Below are 18,291 nucleotides of genomic sequence, written 5' to 3'. Positions count from 1 at the left end.
AAACGAAAAAGAAGAAGAAATCACAGCCTCTATGTGGGAGAAGTAAGTGGGGAATTTGGAAACGGCCAAAGTCCAAAAGTGCATGACAACACTTGATCATGCAGAAGGATTCCCCATGAGAGACAAAAACACAACTTTCCCAAATGCGTAACGAAACAGAAAAAGGGGAAGGCCAAAAGGAGAAGCGAGAACACTGGGCTTGGGGTGGAGGTGGATGCTGCAGTGCTGACGGCGCCCCCCCTTTCCCGCTGGAGCCTCCCCAGGGTGGAGGACCAAAGGCAGAGACAGAAATACATTTTTCAGGAAGGAAAGGAAACACTGTTAGAATCAAGAGCCTCCGAAGCATTAGTAGTGATAAAATATTGGGAGAAAGCTGATTTCAGATGTGTAAGCCTTTGCTCCACTCCCCTGCCCCACTGTCTCCCTGGCCACGATCCTCTCTATTCACATGGAAACCAGCCAAGAGAAACTGACCCAAAATGATGCCCTTTGATGTTTTAATATTCTGATTCTCCAACACACATCCTTACATGAGCAGGCACCAGGGATTCCAAAAAGAAGCCCCGCATTTGTTTAAATTTTCTCAGCTGCTCTGTGACTCTGCCATGACCCCAGTTGCAAGATTTTTCCAGACATGGGACAGAAAGTCCCAAAGGAGGGGGAAGGCATTGTTTCTAAGAATGTTCTGAGAACAGCTGAAGAACTGGCCTGGCAGAGCACCCCAAGAACATCAGGACTGTCTTTTCTTATATTTCTATTTCTGTCTTGTTCTTTCTCTTTCCCCCTGACGGGGGGGTCCTTGCCTTGTGCCATTTAGATCCCCTGTGTCCAGAAAGGTCCCTGTAATATGGTAGGTGCTGCAAATGTCTGCTGGATTGACCTAAATCACACAAGTACGGGAAGCTAGCGGAGGAAGAAGGGGTGTGGGGCTCATGGGGTGCTGCCAGCCTGATAGCCAGGTCCACTCAGGCCTTCTCTGCCCCTTGGGAATGGGAAGGAACGAGGCAGATGCCCAGCTGTGAGGCCGGTGCCAGGCAGCAGGGACTTAGGCACGGGATGGCAGTCTGCAGTCTGTCTGCAGGAAGGGCCCAGAGAGCCCGTGACTTGCAGGTAATAGGGAAGCTGGATGGGTCCTGGTGGTCCAGGAGACCTCCAGGCTGGAGGGAAGGGAGGGTTCAGAGTCTGGCTTAAAGGGTGGGGCTCCAAGGCCTAGACTGGGAGAAGGAGGAGGCTGGCGAGTTAGCTGGGTGGGAAGGAACAAGTGGGAGTCAGACTTGGCCTGGTAGGTGGACCAAGTGGGGTCTAAGGTCTACTGAGGTCAGGGGCAGGTGAGCCAAGATGAATGGTTTGCACTGGGAAGGCAGCGCCATGAGCGCCATGGTGGGAAGAGAGGGCCTCGGGCCTGTCCAGATTCCTGAATCTGGGAGCAGGCTGCCTCAGGCTTTGATGGGGCTCTGGTACTAGAAGCTTGGCACCTCTGGGCCTGGGGGAGGCCTGATTGCCAGAGCAAATTGTGGGACCCACTGCATGCACAGCAATCCACAGAGTCCACGTGTAAGGATGACTACAGCCACAGGCACGTGTCCTGTACTTACCAGGGCTGTTCACCTTCACCATCTCACGTGACTCCCCCAAGCTCCACAGGAGGGGCTGCATCGGTTCTGTGCCCAGAAGCCTTAAGCGGATCCCCCAGAAATCACAAGCTAAGCGGCAAAGCCAAGAGTCTTTCAAACCCCAAACTCTGGGCTGTTTCCCAGATCGAACAAGAGGCTAATTTCATCAAGACACAGAAGCAGGAGCTGATGACCACAGGTAGGAGCTCAGTAGCTGTTTGTTAATGGACTGAGTGAAGGCCAGAAAGATGATGGCAGGTGGCAGATTTGGGAGGGGGCAGAACCACAGGGTAGAACCATCCTGGGGGTGCAGGGAGGGGAGGATACTGGCCCAGCAATGGAAAGGGGGCCAGGCATCAGAAAAGCCAGACTCAGGAGGGTACCTCCTCTCTCCCCGACCATGAGCTGGCTGCCAAGGAGGCTAGGGCACTAAAGCCCCTCGGCCAGGCAGCACTGCTGGGATCACGGGCTCCGGCTTCTGGCTGGCATTTCTAAGCATCCTAACCGAGCAGGTGCAGAGCAGGAAGGGCAGTGCTTGGAAGACTTTTCAGTATTATTCTGGTGACAATGAGAACAATCTGAATTTGTGTGAACCCCTCTGGCCTCCTTATTCTCCGACTGAGGTTGCAGCTACAGAGACACTGAAGGAAGGACAAGATGGATGGGAACGTTGGAGGCCACGACAGAAGTGACAGTGGACGTCTGTGCCGCCTTCCTAACCTTTCCCTGTGCTGGCCTGTTCACGTCAAATGAAGAAAGCAAGCTCCTCACCCACAGAAATGCATCACAAGGGGCTGTGCACGCTCTTCTGAGCGGAGCTGCTGGGGCTGTGTGTGTGCTCATGATGAAGGGAGCACGGGGCTGTCCCCACCCCAGCTCAGGTGATCTCTGCACAGTACAGACACCAAACCAACAGGAAAGTCCCCGGGACGAGGAAATACAAGTCAATGAGCTGGAAGAAAACCACATGATGGGCCTCCCGAGGGGCCTGCGTAGGCAAAGAGGGCACAACCCCTGGAGCAGAGTGGCCCAGAGCCCAGGGGACGGGGAGGGGCAACTGCCCTGTTTCCGGATGGAGGATTCGCTGCAAGCCCCAGCTGAGCAGCCGCAGCGTCGACTCCGAGGCTCCCCGAGGCCTCCTATAAAGGAAATAAATTAAACGAGGAGAAGAGGAGGGGAGGGAGACTCCCTCTGGATTTTTTTTAATTGTCTTGCTGTGATTGCCTATTTAAGCCCACCTGGCAGAAAGAGGAGTAAAAACACTTCACCGTCCTTAGGGGGCCCTGAGAGAAAGGCGAGCTGGAAGCTGAGCAAGCAGCAGAGAGGGGAAGCTGGGGGTGGGGCGGTGATGCGCCTGGACTTCCCAGGGAAGGAAACAAGGACAGGAGACTTCCCAGGAAAAAGATTAGGAGGGAAGCTGGGGTCGGGTGAGGGCCATGACCAGTGAGGACAGGGTCCCTGGACGTTCGGCCTTCAGGGGGACTGAATGCTCAAGCTACGAGATAAAACTTAACTCTAGGAGGGCATGCAAGGTATCTTTCCTTATCTGTGAAATGGGCATAATAAGAGTATCTTCTGTCTTAAAGCTGTTGTGAGGTGTAATCCAAGAGGACACATGAGAAGAACTTACAGTGCTTTACTCAGAGGGTTGCCGCCATGGTGACTGCTGTCTGTCCATCCCCCGAAAGCCCATGCATGTGCAGTGGTAGCCCTGTGTGTGTGTATTAACTGATGAAAAAATCCAAAGGCTCATTTATTCCACAAAAAGAGGAATAAAGGATAACAGTCAGCTGCCCAAATTTCAGAGAGACCTCCTCAGCAAAGAGGTAAGCATTGTGTGTGGACAACAGACAGCTGCCTACCTAGTGAGATGGGCAGGGGGTACTGCAACACCCTCCACAGTTGAAGTTCCCCTCCACAGGGGAGTTGACCGCCTCCAGAAACACACACATTACTCCATTATTCCCCAGGAAGAGGAATGGATCTTGGAGGCAAAGGAATCCTGGAGAAAGATGGATTCTGAAACGTGGGAAGTATCTGAAAACTGCCGAGGGAACCTCAGTATTCACTGCCCCCTTCTCAAAGCCAGGCTTCTAAGCAGAGGTGCAGTCAACGGTCAGGAGGACTCAGCCCACGTCCCAGTAATAACAGCTCTTACTTCTGAGTCAAGCAGTGCTAGGCGTTTTAAATGTACATCTCACTTAATCTGTCAACAAAAAACTATCTTTTTATCCTTATTTTACAGGGTAAGAAACTGAGGCACAGAAGGGTATCTTGCCCAAGACTGCCCATCTAGAAGATGGCAGCCTGGAATGTAAACTGAGTCTGCGTTCTTAACCACTATGCTACCCGCCTCTCCATGACTCCTGCCCTTCTGAAGCCTCACCCTCCCACGGCCCTGGGTGGTAGAGAAGGGTTCTAAGGAGGCCCATCTTCCTTCACAGGATTCTGAGCACACATCCAGCTCAACAGCAATGAGAAGATGGAATTTTCTAGAATAAGCCTTGGACATTCACCAGGAGGCACACACAGGGCCTAAATGTGCTCTCAGCTACTCTGGAGGGAGCAGAAGTCTACCTCCAACAGTATGAAAAGTCCCACGAAGGAAGAGCTCTACTTCAGTACACATTCAAGAAGGATCCAGGCCTTGATTAGACAACAGTCTTAATATATCCCAGCACTGGGGTGTGCCAGTCTCTCCCTCTAAATCAACTTTGCGAATAAGCCCCAGAATGAACCATCCCACAATTTTCTTTTCAGGAAGAAGTGACATAATAAAAGAAATGATTTCACCTTCTTTTCTATTCTCAAAGCCTTAACTGTTCCTCACCATTTATAAGAGGCTAATCTCAATAAATAAATAAATAATAAATAATAACCATAAATAAATAATAACCACATTAATCAAGGAGATGATCCAGAAAAGCTACAGAGAAAGGCCTCCTAAGGCCTGGGGGTCTCCTCCTGTCAGTCTTGTTATTTATGCACCTTCCAAAGGCCAGAGGAGGCCTCGAGCTCATCTAGTGCCCTGCTCTTGGGAAACGGCTGGATGCTAGATTTCCCAGAGAAAGAAGAGGAAAGGGAATTATGGGAAATGAAGAGAAACTACACTCCCTGTCAACTGAGGGCCTCAGTAAATCTTGTTATAGGGTTTTACATGGGACAGACCAGGTAGAGAGGTGTAATTAAAGGGATAATGGTTAAGCCCACCTGGGGTCACCTGCTGAATCTACCAATTTCAACAGTACCCTCTAAATCTCAGTCAACTCCACTGTAAAATGGGCAATGACAGGGCTCGCCCACGTCCGAGGGCTATAGGGAGAAGGAAGAGATCAGTCGTATAAAATGCTTATTGGCACAGGGCCCGCTATGCAGGAAGTGCTAACAAATGTCAGCTATTATCATCCTGGTTGTGTTATTTGAAATCCAACCTAAAGCACAGGCTCTAACGGCCATTACAACGTGATTAAGAGGATTCCCAGACTGGTGGCCTCTCCTTGGCAGAGTGTTCTCTCCACGGTGCTGATCTGTCAACTATATAAATGCCCTGAAATCTGGTTGTTTACAGCCCAGGCACCTGAATCACCAGTCTCCTGTATGATTGGTCCTCAACTGGCTTTCTTGATTTCTTTCTTTAGGCAGACATTCAAAATAAGCAGACCAAGAGTGGCGTGTACATTCTGCAACGGTGCCCGGCACGTTAATGCTTCTGGTGTGAGAACAGGGTCGTTCAAGGGCAGTGCGGGAGCAGGGGGGGGATGAAATAACTTGAGTTCTAGATTCTACTTCAAACGTGACATTTGGAAGCACCTGGAGGTCAGTTTCATGTGGTTCTGCTGCCCGAAGTCAAAGCTTCAGTAAGTAAGCAGTCAGAAGGCCCACAAAGACTGCTTGATGAAGTTTCTCCAGTTTGATGAACTACTGTCTCGACACTGCAATTCCATTTCTTTTCCTAAAATGCTGTGGGGATTACTGAAAAGCTGTTAGCCTCTCTTTAAGCAGGTCAAAGGTGCCAGCACCGACATACTTACTTCCCGAGAGTGGCTCTTCATGCACTTCCGAGGGGTCACCATCCTGTCCATCCAGAGCCTGGCTCACCCCGCATGGTGACAATCCGGCACCATCCCCCTCTGCCGAGGGCAAGCTGGGTTGCCGGGCACCGGGCGCCTCCTCTCCTGGGCCCTGGTTGGGCTCTGCGCTTCCATCCATCCGTCCTGGAGCACTGCACACGTCCACAGCCCCCGGGCTCTCCTTCTCCCCACACCCGCCCGGCTCCTTTTTCGCATCTCTGGCTTCCCCCGGGGGACTGCTGCCTGCAGAGTTCACGGGGCCACGGTGCTGAGGTATGACACCGACGAATTTCAGGCCCCGACTCGCAGCCTCCTGGATCTGTGAGGCAAACAAAACAAAGGGAACCAAGTGAATGGGACGTTCTTTCAAAATGGGGTGGGGGCGGGGGACACACGCAACATCCAAAATGCCTCCTTGGAGGCCTTTGAGGATATTTCAGTTTGAACATGAAATCTATCAGAGGCTCCATGTCCTCAATGCAGTGGCCACACCCTAACCCTGGGCAGACTGGGGACAGACAGCGTCGGGCTTATTGTTTTCAACTATGAAAAAATAAAGCATTTGGCTATGAAGAGCTGGCATTACCTCTCATTGAAACACTGCTTTAATCTCTATTAGTTGGTTTTTTCTGAGAGGCTGAAAAAGGGTTCTAAAAAGATGAGCTGGAACAAAGCATTTGAAAGAGGAAGTTCATCTTGGTAAGAGTTTATTTTTTCTGATGAATCACCTACTTCCTGCCAATCAGGCTACTGTATGAAACAGTATGTCTATATAACCATATACTAACTACCAGATGACATTTTATGATCCAAAGAGCTTCCTCTTTTAAATAATTGCTTTGGCAGAGAAGGGCAGAGGTGGAGAAAACCACTGCTGTGTGAAAGCTGATGCCACACTCGCCGCCAGAGAGGGATCTGATGGACACCTGCCCGTGGTGTTCTCCGTCCCAGGTGAAGCCAAAGGAGCCAGAATAGCTCGCCCTGCCCACAGGCATTGCTCCGGCAGACCCGTGACTCTCCAGACCATGGTGCACACCATCCAGCCTACCTAACTCGAAACTTCCGTCTCACTTCCTGGGCCTGCAAGATGGGAGACTAACGGCCACACTGAGGACTGTGGCACTTTAGCTCTCCCCTCCCTATAAAAGACCCCCAGGCAACTGAATTTAATAGTCACAGGTGAAAGAAAAATTGAAAGTAATAGACTAATAAAATGATGCAAGAGCCGCCCAAACTAGAAGATGGGCTTTAGGAGGCTCTGGGCAAGGATACTCAAGTCGCTTTACAAATAAATCGGGAAGTGGAGACCTCAGAGCTGTTAAAGTCTTAGTCATCAACCCCTCAGCAAATGACCTCAGAAAATGAGGCCTCTGCAGTGGTCATCCTCTGTCATGTAAGAATTAGGAAGACATGCCAGCATGGAGCTACTCTCCCTAAGGGAGAAGCAAGACTTGGCAGCCCTCCTTGGAGGAACCACCCTAACTTTAAGCAGAAGGTCATTTTAGTTCAACCCTGCACATTCTAGAAAACAATCGAGAGCAGTTGCAAATATGCAGTCCAGTCTTTCTATATAGTCTAGCCTGTGCTAGACATAATAATAGTAGTAATTATCTTCTATTGCAGACCTACTATGTGCCAGGCACTACATTAGGCATTTTACATAAATTGTTTGTTTAGTCCTTCAATGATCCTGCATGGGATCACTATCTCCATTTCAGGTGAGGACACTGAGGCCCAGAGACATTAAAGTCATAAAGCAAGCAGTGAGAAGCCAGGGTTCAAAGCCAGGTCTGGCCCAGGCCAAGTTCATTGTCTCAGCCACAAGACCAAATGGATATATCTCAAGGCATCAAGTACATACATGTTCTTGGACATGCATGTGTCTACACACATGCCCACGGTTGGCCCAATTCACTCTTCAAAATTAAAAAAACAAAAAACTTAAGGTCATCTTTTCCATTCCAAAAATTTATTTTTCACTCTGTCTGCGATATCCTCCTACTTTTAGAAATTACTGGCACAGGGCCAATAAAAGCTTATAAAAAAAGACACAGGTAGCAAAAATTTTAAAAGAAAAGAGTGGGGAGATGATTATACCAAAGAACTTTAGGTTAAGGGAGTTACTGCATACAAAACTTGGCTCTGAGCTTCCTGGCAACATAGGCAAAAAGAGAAATGCAATGGATTTTACAGCCCTCACATGAAATAAGGAAACACACCTGGTCAATAAAAGAGAAGCGTAATTTGCTAGTAAGGAACAGAGAAATTTGTTGTCTAACTCTTACAGAGATATGGAGCAAAATTTTATAGAAAATGAAGAGACCTTCTTCTTAGACCATTTCTATATTCTAAACTCTCGATAGAAGGTGAAGACACTATGCTAAGCACAGGTCTTTGAAGGCCCTTTTATGTGGAGCTAAAGTAATCCAGGTGATTGACAGATGTGGACAACTGCAACAGACGGCAGCCTTCTAAACTGCGCCAGCGCCTGGGCACCGGGCCAGTGTGGTACCCACTTCTCAAGCTCCCGCTGCAGACGGGTGAGATGGCTTCTCTCTAGTCTTGGCTGTCCGCGAAAGGAGGCTGCAGCCTGCGCCTCTGCAGAAGGGCTTGGGAAGACTGGCTTTTCACTTAGCTTGAACACGTTATGCAAATTCTCAACACACTAAGCCTGCAGTCAACATAAACTAAACTTGCACAAATTTCTACATCTGAGAAAATAATTTCCAGGTGTAGCTCCTCCACGCAGGACAATTAGCTATTTCCCCCCAAAGTGCAGACCGTTGTTTCAGCTCTCCAGCCCCCTGCATCCCAGTCTGGCTCTCTCCCTAATAAACGCCAAGTCCGAGTCTCTCCATCTGCTCAGTGCTTGAGAAATGGGTGACCCGAGGCCCCAGCCTTGCACGGGCCTCTGCCACCAGCTCCTCACCACAGAGGAAGCAGCTGTGAGCTGAAGCATTTTTAAAACTGGTCCCATGAGGGCTCAACCATAGGCCAGTCTCAACTTGAGTCACGGGGTTTGAAGGCAGATAGGCCTGGTTTGGAGGCCCAGCTGTCCGACTCACTGGCTTGGGGAACCAGAGTGTGCTACGTGAGCTTTCTGTGCTTGTTTTCTCATTGATAAAGTGGGGGAAATCATATTTCCCTTGGCAGTGCTCTGAAGATTAGACATTATGTATGGCAGGGGTGCCAAAGGACAGAGCACAGAGAAGGTACTCGTGGCCACTGTTATTGCTCTGCCCTCTCTCCTTATCCGCCCCAGGCCTCTGCGGTCCTGCAGAGATGGCTGAGAGTCATCCAGAGTGAGGAGGCGGGGACTCTGGACACAGGGCATCATCCCGGCCCTCTCCTTCCTCACTGGGACTTGAGGAATCAGAGAGGCGTTGACATAAATCAGACATGTGTCCTTCTCCCACAACAAACTGGACAACCACAGTCCTTTGTCCTGCTGTACTGCAAACCCATCCTCTAGGCCAGGGGTTCTCAAAACGTAGGCCCACATGAGCAGCATCAGCACCACCTGGGAACTTGTCAGAAATGCAGATTCTCAGGTCCCACTGAATCAGAAACTCAGAGATTTACGTTTCAGCAAGCCCTCCAGGTGATTCCAACGCATCCTAAAGTTTGAGACTCACTGTCCTGGAATATACATTCCAGAGGGCAGGAGTTTGTGCACTGCTGTGTCCCCAGTGCTGGAATGATGTCCGACACATAGCAGGTGCTCAGTAAGTATCTGCTGAATGAATGAATGAATGAATGAATGAATGAATACACTAAATAATGAGTGAACACACATGTCTCCTCTCCCAGAATGAGCTCCTTGAAGGTAGGGATGGAGATGGATTAATTTTTCAGCTCCAAAATCCAACAAACATTCATTAAGTCCCCACACTGACCAACATTGCCTTTAGGTGCTAGGGATAAAAAACAGAAGTCCCGACTCTCTTACTGTAAACAGACTTTAAAAATAATTACACTAACACAGCACAATAATGCTTCAATTATAATGTCACATAAAAAAATCAAGATTCTAAAATTCATAGACACAGTAATATGATGGCTATACAATATTTCTGTTTGTGGGCAATTTTTAAAAATTTATCTAATAAGCATGCATATTACTTTTATAGTTGAAAAAAGTAAATATTCCAAAACTGTCTCATAGAGGGTGATAAACGCAGTAATAGATGTAAAAGTACAGAAATGCAAGTGATTATTTCTGCTTGAAGGGGAGTCTGAGAAAAGTTTCTCACAGAAGGTCAGGGCTGTAATGAATGGACTGCTGTGATACAACAGGGAGAGGTGAGGAGTATGGCAGAACTGGAGTGTGTATGCTTCACCTTAAACATTCAAATTCAATTTCTTTTTTCAAAATATAGTGGCTAGACAAAATCTATTTGGGGACCAAAGCTGCAAGAAGCTTTGAAGGATGAATAAGAATTCACCAGATGGGTGAAAGAAAGGGAGAAGGGCAATGCAGGTAAAGAGAAGGAAGCATAAACACTGGCAAAGGCTAGATGGTGTTGCAATAGCCTCATGTGTTGAGGAAACTTCTAGAAATATTTCTGAAACACGACCTGAGAAGCCAGGAGTACCCAGAAATGAGGTTGGACTGGAAATGACAAGGGCCATATCACAGATGTCACTGGATATCATGCCAACCAGGCTGGGACTTCACGCTGCAGGCCAGCATATCCCCAACATTTGTGCTACAGTAACCCCAAGGCAAAAGAGAGTGGGGGTCTGAGGGCAAAGCACAAGATTTCTTTGAATGCTCATCTTTTCTCTTAAACATTAATGAAACTTTTGTATTGCACCATAGTGCTGCATGGTATCAAAACTTTTAAAAAGATGCCAAAGTTAAACAGCAGAGATCCCCCCCAACTCCAACCCCAAGCCGTCCAAAGAAGGTCATGTCTCAGGAATCTGGAAGATCTTTGTGTATAAATCTTTGTCTGCAGCTCTGCTTACTTCCTCCGGGTGCATTCCTGGAAGTGGAGTTAATGGGTCAAGGGATATTAACTTTTCAAAGGCTTGGTACAGGCTGCCAAATCATTTACCAGAAAGGGTGAGTAGTCCTTTTTAACCAGAAGAACCGCATTTAGATTTTATAAAGATCAATGTTTGGCTAGACTCTAGGGGCCTTGACACTTCTGGTTTTCTACCTTATTCTAGAATGCATAGGCACTTTCTTTTCTCTTTTTCGTGAAGTCATTTGACTATGTTTGTCAAACTGAACCCTGTTTGTTTCTCATTCATTCATGCATTCATTTGTCCATTCATAACCTTCACTGAGCAAGCCTAATGCACATCATAATGGCAGGCACTAGATGGAGTCCATCAGGGTTCATCCTTGGCGACTAGCTCTCTTCACTCTACACTCCCTGTGATGACCTCCACTCACCCGGGTTTAGCCACTAGTCATATGTTAATTATTCCAAAATTTGGACTCCCCAGCCCTGACTTTCCTCTGGGGTTCAGACCTGTACTACCAATGATCACAGCTCATGGGTCCACCATGGACCTTGTCTCTCAAACTGGAGTCAAGGGGTCTTTCTTACCTCTTCCTTTTCTCTATTCCTGTGTATCAACTCACCACCTCCTGCCAGATTCATCCCCCAATGTTTCTGGAACCCCTCCTTCATTCTCCCTACGTCCCAGATCACTTTACTTTAGGAGCTCATCGTCTGTTGCCGGACACCACCATTACTTCAAGCTACGCCAGGTCTTCACGGGCATGGAGTCAAACCAACATGGAAGATCAAATCACGAATACTCAGGCCATCTTGGTTAAGGAATTCCCCACAGCCTGTCACGGGCATGCCCATAAAATTTCTCTAACAACTGTGATTAGTTAAAACAAGAACTGTTCACATTGTACAACTCTTCTACACAGAAGTCTAACATGCATTATCTTAGGCTTCAAAATAATCCCTCACAGAAGAGGAAACGGGCTCTGAGACCGTTCCATGACCGGTCAAATTTCACAGGGCTAATCACGGGCAAAGCCCGGATGTGACTCTGGGTCTCCTGAATCTAAGCACTCTTTCCACTTTCCACAATCCGGCCTGGGCCAAGAAGCCCAGCTGGACACTGGTTTAAACCAAAACACACCCCTACCACTCTCTTCTTACTTCTGCTGCATTTAGGAACCATGCCACCCTGAACACTTAAACGAGTAACAATCGCTGGTTTAGGCACCAAAATTAAATAAGATCATTTGCAACTGATCCAAGACTTCATTCAACTGCTCTATAATGAGTAAGAACAAATTGCACGGTAACTATATTTTCCCAAACCTAAAATCAGGGATCAGCATGTGAAAAAGATTTCTTTTTTCTATATTTATGTCTATACAAAGTCTCAACATATTGTAAAAAATTATATCATCTTTGGTTACATATTTAAAGAATCACTTTTATCAAAAATAACAACATGACATTGGAATATCCCAAAAACTCTAGGACATATTGTCGGTTACTCTCCTTTCAAAATGAATACCATGCTGCTAATGATAAGCACAAATATACACTTTGTCTAGCGTTCGTATTTGTGTTTCAGAGTATTATATCAGGTAGGGTGAAAACAGTAGGGATAAATGGGACGTGGGCTGAATTTAGTAAAAATGAAAGCTATGGGTAACATAGAAAAAGGAGCAGAAAAGGTTCCTGCTGACCAGTCAATAGGAACTGAGCATCCACGGGCCATATTAGATTGCATAGGTGAAGGGTCAGAGACAGTCTAAGACCATTTTGTCTGAATCTAATGAAGAAGGTCTTATGCTTAATTTTAGGCGTCAATTTGGCTAAACTATGGTGACTAGTTGTTTGCTTAACACTAGTCTAGATGTTGCTGTAAAGATATTTTTTAGATGTGATTATCATCTACAGTCTGCTGACTTTAAGTAGAGCAGATCACTCTCCATAATGTGGGCGGGCTTCACCCCATCAGTTGAAGGCCTCGAGAGCACAGACTGAGGTTTTCTGAAGAAGGAATTCTGCCTCCAGACAACAACAGCCTGAGTTTTCAACCTTTAGACTCAAGACTTGCAACATCACTCTCACCTGAACTTCTAACCTGCCAGGCGGCCCTGAAGATTTTGCACTTGCCAGCTCCCACAATTGCACAAGTCAATTCCTGAAAATAAATCAGTCTCAATCTCAGTCTCTCTCAGCTAGATAGATACATAGATAGATAGATGGATAGATAGACAGATAGATAATGCTATCAGTTCTGTTTCTCCAGAGGACTCTAGTATAGGAGGAAAATAGGTAAAGGGAGTGAGGGGAATAAGACAGCCCAGGGCAGGCTGATGGAGCTCTCCAAATCTAAACCCGACTCGGTGTGAAATGAAGAGATGGCTAAGAGCTCCCAAAGGCAGTGAGAGAGCATGTGCCCCAAAAGGAACAAGACCACTAGGACTTAATCTGGTATTGATTCAAGATCCCGAGGAGAAACTGGAGTGTAGCAAGAAGGTTGACAGCGGTCGCTGTTGCCCACGTAAAGGCAATTTTCCCGCCATGTTTTCAGGTGAGGGAAGATAAATCTTTAACTGGTACATTTAATTTCTGCAAGTTACTGCTGTTTCTAACTTCATGATGAACTTAATGAAATGCCTGTAACTAATAAGCTAATTAATGCTGGAAATCAGAAACAAACTGACTTTTTCAAAATATAGAGCTGTGCTGTCCAATATGGTAGCCACTAGCCAAGTGTGGCTATTTAAATTTAAAATAATGCAAATAAAATAAAGGTAAAACTTCAATTCCTCAGTCGCACTAGCCACATTTTAAGTGTTCCATAGCCACATGCGGCTGGTGAGCACAGTATTGGAGAGTGAGGACAGAGAACATTTCCATCATCACAGAAAGTTCTACTGGATAACCACTGCTATGGAATATAAAAAATCATATAAAATACAAAGTAATAGAAACAGCGTTTCCAACAATGATTTCAGAGGCATATAACATAGGGTAAAGACCAAGACTCACACACACATACGTCCCAAATATATCCTAGACCAGACCACTGCCCACTCTGACCCTCCCTCATAACTCATGGGTCACCTTTCCATGACAGCTGACATTTTAAAGTCTTAGGGGATCCATGAAATACACAGGGAACCTACAAACAGAGGCATGTGCTATATTTTAAGAACAGGCGCAAAAACACTGTTCTGGGTTGCACGGTTACACATGAGTCTTTACGGCGAATATTTTATCATACACACATAACCCTTCTCACCTTTCGTCACCTCAACTCTCGTACAACTTTCTGAAAAAGGAGGTTCAAAAATAACACGGGTTTTAGCTCAAGTCTGAAGCTGCCTTTAGTTCCAACATGTTAACACTTGGCTTCACGAATTGAAACATTTACTGAGCACTGCTGGTATTATGGGACCAAAAGGAAAGATCAAGCAGACCTTCTGGTGTCGTGGTTTTCTCTTTTAATGACTGACAGGTCTTAGAATGAGCCCTAGACAAGGAATCTGAGACCTAAAGCTTTGGACCCAGCCCTGTCACTCACTAGCTATGTTACTGGTCAACTCAGTTGATTTATCTAAACCTCAGTTTCCTCATCTATAAATGGGGATAATAATACCCATTCATTCATTCCACAACTATTTACTCAATATCTACTATGTGCTGGGCACTAGGTGCTAGGGGAACCATAATGAGCCAAACAGGTACCAACCCTGACCTCCTGGATTTAATAAGTGTTTGTCTAACTCAAGAGGTAACTGAGCAACTCTAAAGAGTTACCGTGTTCCATCCTTCTCACACTGTCTATGCTCAGTTTGAGGGACCACTGCTTGCCTTAAGTCCCTGGTGGGGTTGGGGCTGGGGAGAAGAGGTACTCCTTCATTCTCCTCTGCTATTGGTGGTGATTTGGCGGGAAGCTAGGGAAATGATGAAAGAACTTAGAAAACTGTAAACATTCTTAAAAACAAAAGGAAGAGATGGGTTCCAGTGTCTGGTGGGAGCAGAGAATGGATCACCCTTGGTGTCTCTGTTCAGAGCAGGCAAAAAAAATTCTGACAAAAGGAATTTTGCTGGCCCTCAATATCTCTGTTAATTAACTCAGTTCTTTCACTTAGATTGTGCTTATCATTTCACAATTCATTGAAAATAGAGTGCATGGGAGTCAGAAATCACTAGACCTGAGAGGAAGTGCTATTACGCTCCCATCCCTCAAAAATCTTCACCTAGCTCTTAGTGCCTCTGAAAACCAACCCATGAGAAGATCCCAACCTGATGTCAAAAGTCTAAATCAGAGACCCAAAAGAGAAGTGAACAAGGAAAGGCCTATCTGTAAGGAACAACCCAATGGTGTCTGAAAGAGCAAGTGCCCAGCAGGGTAGGGCCAGAGCCGGAGAACCAGCACCTCCAGCACCACTTTTTCCAAATCTTGCCCCTACTTTTCTTTATTTGTTGGCATCATTCCTCTTTCTTATCTAGGGCCAATTTTCTCCATGTGGCAGAAAATGTGGCCATTGCCAATTTCTGAATTTTTCTGCTTACAGCTTACCTACTGGAGATAGCATGTCTAAACTTCCTGGTTACGCACAAGCAAAAGATTGCAGGGAAGGGCTCTGAGTGGCTCAGCTCAGATCAGGTGTCCACTTCTGGGCCAATCAGCTCTGGCTAGGGGCAGGCTGGCTCCTACGGAAATCACACAGCTGAATTGTGAGAACAAAGCAGCTCTCAGAAGAAAAGGAATTTCAGGGCAGACAAAATAAAAATTTAAATATCTATCATGTAGAGACATCATCTGATGTGAAATAAAATCTGAAATTTGTTCAGTACTCATACGTACCAAAATGAAGAAGAGAATATAAGTGTTATATAAGGCAACTGATATTTAAGCCAAACCAAACTGAGCAAATAAATTCATATCTATCACAACAATGTTGATATATTTTGGTCCAAGTGGTTCATAGCTCTAAGTTCTTTTGCCTGCAAAGACACAGCATTCTTCTCCTTCACACAGGGTGTCTACATATCTCCATGAGGTCTGCTCAAGACGTTTTTCCCCCCATCTTTATTGAGGTACCACTGAAGATTGCTTTTTAAGAATACTTTCCGGAATCAATGTCCAACCCCCAACCATCTCACTACACAGAGCAGTGTGCCATCACAGATGTAACAGATCAGGAATGGCATAATGGAAAGAGTCACCACACTGGATCAGACGGTGTCACCTCCGGCAGATTTTCACTGGCTGTGCAAATCCCTAATCTCCCTCAATGTATGCCCATCAGCAGAACTGAGCACGTATGTGGTTGTCTGTGCTCAGACCAGGATCCTGGAGCAAAAGCAAAGACCTTGGCCCATGAGAGCTGCCGTCATCCAGGTGGGAGCACTGAGGCACAAGAACTGGCAGGAGAATCTTTCATCTCCCGCCAAGGCTGCGAGACCCCCCCAGGCTTGCACCAACGCCTGTGCACACCCACAAAGGAAGGGGGTCAATCGAATCTCAAAACATTATATTACCAAAGCATTTAAGGAGACTTTCATCATAGTCTCATGGGAAAGTCAAAGAATGTGTGCTGGACTTCACAGTTTGGTAGTTTTGTCGCTGCCAAAATCCATGGCTGATAAAGTAACCTTCCCCAGGTGGAATCTGGGGACACAGAAATGGCTTGGGGGAAAGATTCCCAGAGGGAACAAGGCTAGTGAAGGCACAGAGGTAAGAAAGCATCATAAATTACGCAGAGAAAAGCAAACGTCCAGTGTGCCTGCACCAAAACTCCATAATCGCAATAGCTTCATCTCCTGAGAGCCTACTATGTGCCAAACACTGTTTTAACGGCTTGACATGGATTAACTCATTTAATCCTTATAATAACAGTAAGAATTCTTTTTTATCTCCACGTCATAGATGAGAAAACTGAGGCACAGAGAGGCTACACAACTTGTCCAAGGTCACACAGCTAGTAAATGGAAGGTAGAATTCAACCTAGACAGTCTAGTGCCAGAGACCATATTCCTACCTGTTATACTGCTCAGCACTGTATTTGCCATAGTGTATCCTAGACTCTAAACTACCCTGTGAAATACCAGGGCCGGATCTTGAAGAGTGCTGAATCTTTAGAGTTCGGACTTTTTATCCTGTAGGCAATGAGATGCCATTACTGTTTCTGAGCAGCAGTGACGTAATCAGGCCGATCCCAAGGAAAATTTATCTGTCCACAGGATGTGGTATGGATTGAGGGGGCGGGTCACGGAAGTCAGCAGTCAGGAGGCAAAGAGAGTAGTTGGGGGCCTGGGAGTCACTGCAGAGCTCATGGGAGAGGTCACAGAGCCTAGACTTGCCATGGGAAAGGATGTGAGGGGGAGAGGGGAGACCTAAGTAGAGACAGCAGCCTGCTGACTAAAAGGTGATACACCACGGGGCTCTGATATGTTAAAAAAACTGGTCACCTATCGTCCAAACAAGGACTATTAAAAATTAGGCTGTGACGACAGGCAAGAGCTAGAACTCTCCAAGTAAACCAAGACAGAGGGTCACTTAACTAAACAGGACCAGCAGTGAAGACCCAGAAAGCTGCTTTAAAAAAGATGCAGATGACTGCTCTTCTCGTCATTCCCGGTCCAGTACCTGATGGCTTCTTCAATTTCTCTCCTGCTGTTACATCCTGGGCTGTCTCTGCCTGGCCCTTCCCACAAATGTCAAATCCATCCGATCCACTCAAGGTCCCAACATGGAAGGCTCAAGGTCTTCCATCTTCTGGAGAGCACACAAAATGGAAGAACTCACGCTAGGGACCTGGCACAAGCAAACGGAATTATAGGCGTAACCAACAACGCCTTAAAAGGAACACCCACTGAACGCCTAAAGCAAAACCACAAAAACCACAGATACACCTATAGATAACCAGACAGAATGCAGACCTGGATAAGATAAGGAAGCAGCATAAAAGGAAGAGATGATGGAACACTGACACCAGCAAGTCATCCCGGAGAGAGGACGACATGCTCCTGGTTGCCTTGCTGGTTCCCGTGCCTCTCACTGTCCCTTTTGGCTGGACCGATTTCCTGTTCCAATTGCTGGATCGTGCCAAGGATTTTGTGGACTTGGGCTCATAACCCTCTGCATATTGAATGCTGTGCTTGGTGTTAATTAATGTGTTCTTATGATACTCATATGATTGAATGTGTGATGTTTGATTGAGTCTCTATAAAGGAACGCCAGGTTGTTGCCACCGTTCCTGGACCTCAGTCGCGTGTGACAAGATCCTTTGAATTCACCGCAGTAAATTCTGGCATTGTGGAAAGACACAAAAGTGAGTGGATGGTCCATTATTAATGGCTCATTACACGTCCAGACCACTAGCCAACACTCTGCTGACCTGCGGTCCCACCATCCACCCCTAGCCAGCTTTCTTGTCATTCCCCTTGGGGTGCCCTGGCCCACCCCCTGTCGCTCCCCTCCACCATCACAAGCCTTTGATTTTGACCATTCAAAGTTCATTCCCATCCGGGGCCTCAGCACTTGCAGCTTCCTCTATTTGGGATGCCGTTCCACTCAATCTCCCCATGGTTGGTTTCTCCTTGTTACCATGGTCTTCTCTTCCCATTTATGGCCTTCCCTGAAATCCCAGTCTA

At 46.6% G+C, this 18,291-nt stretch overlaps 1 protein-coding gene across 2 annotated transcripts in view; it reads right to left on the bottom strand.

Annotated features, from left to right (window-relative positions):
- Positions 1 to 18,291, bottom strand: part of RFTN1 (raftlin, lipid raft linker 1) — a 198,026-nt gene that overhangs the window by 51,163 nt on the left and 128,572 nt on the right. For both annotated transcript variants that reach the window (XM_014842166.3, XM_044754150.2), the window contains exon 5: positions 5,645 to 6,002. In XM_014842166.3, the coding sequence (XP_014697652.1) occupies positions 5,645 to 6,002 (358 nt within the window). The remainder of the gene's footprint in view (positions 1 to 5,644; positions 6,003 to 18,291) is intronic.

The sequence above is a fragment of the Equus asinus genome, chromosome 21, assembly GCF_041296235.1.
Source record: "Equus asinus isolate D_3611 breed Donkey chromosome 21, EquAss-T2T_v2, whole genome shotgun sequence".
Taxonomy (NCBI): domain Eukaryota; kingdom Metazoa; phylum Chordata; class Mammalia; order Perissodactyla; family Equidae; genus Equus; species Equus asinus.
This window is presented reverse-complemented; position numbering and strand designations above follow the sequence as displayed.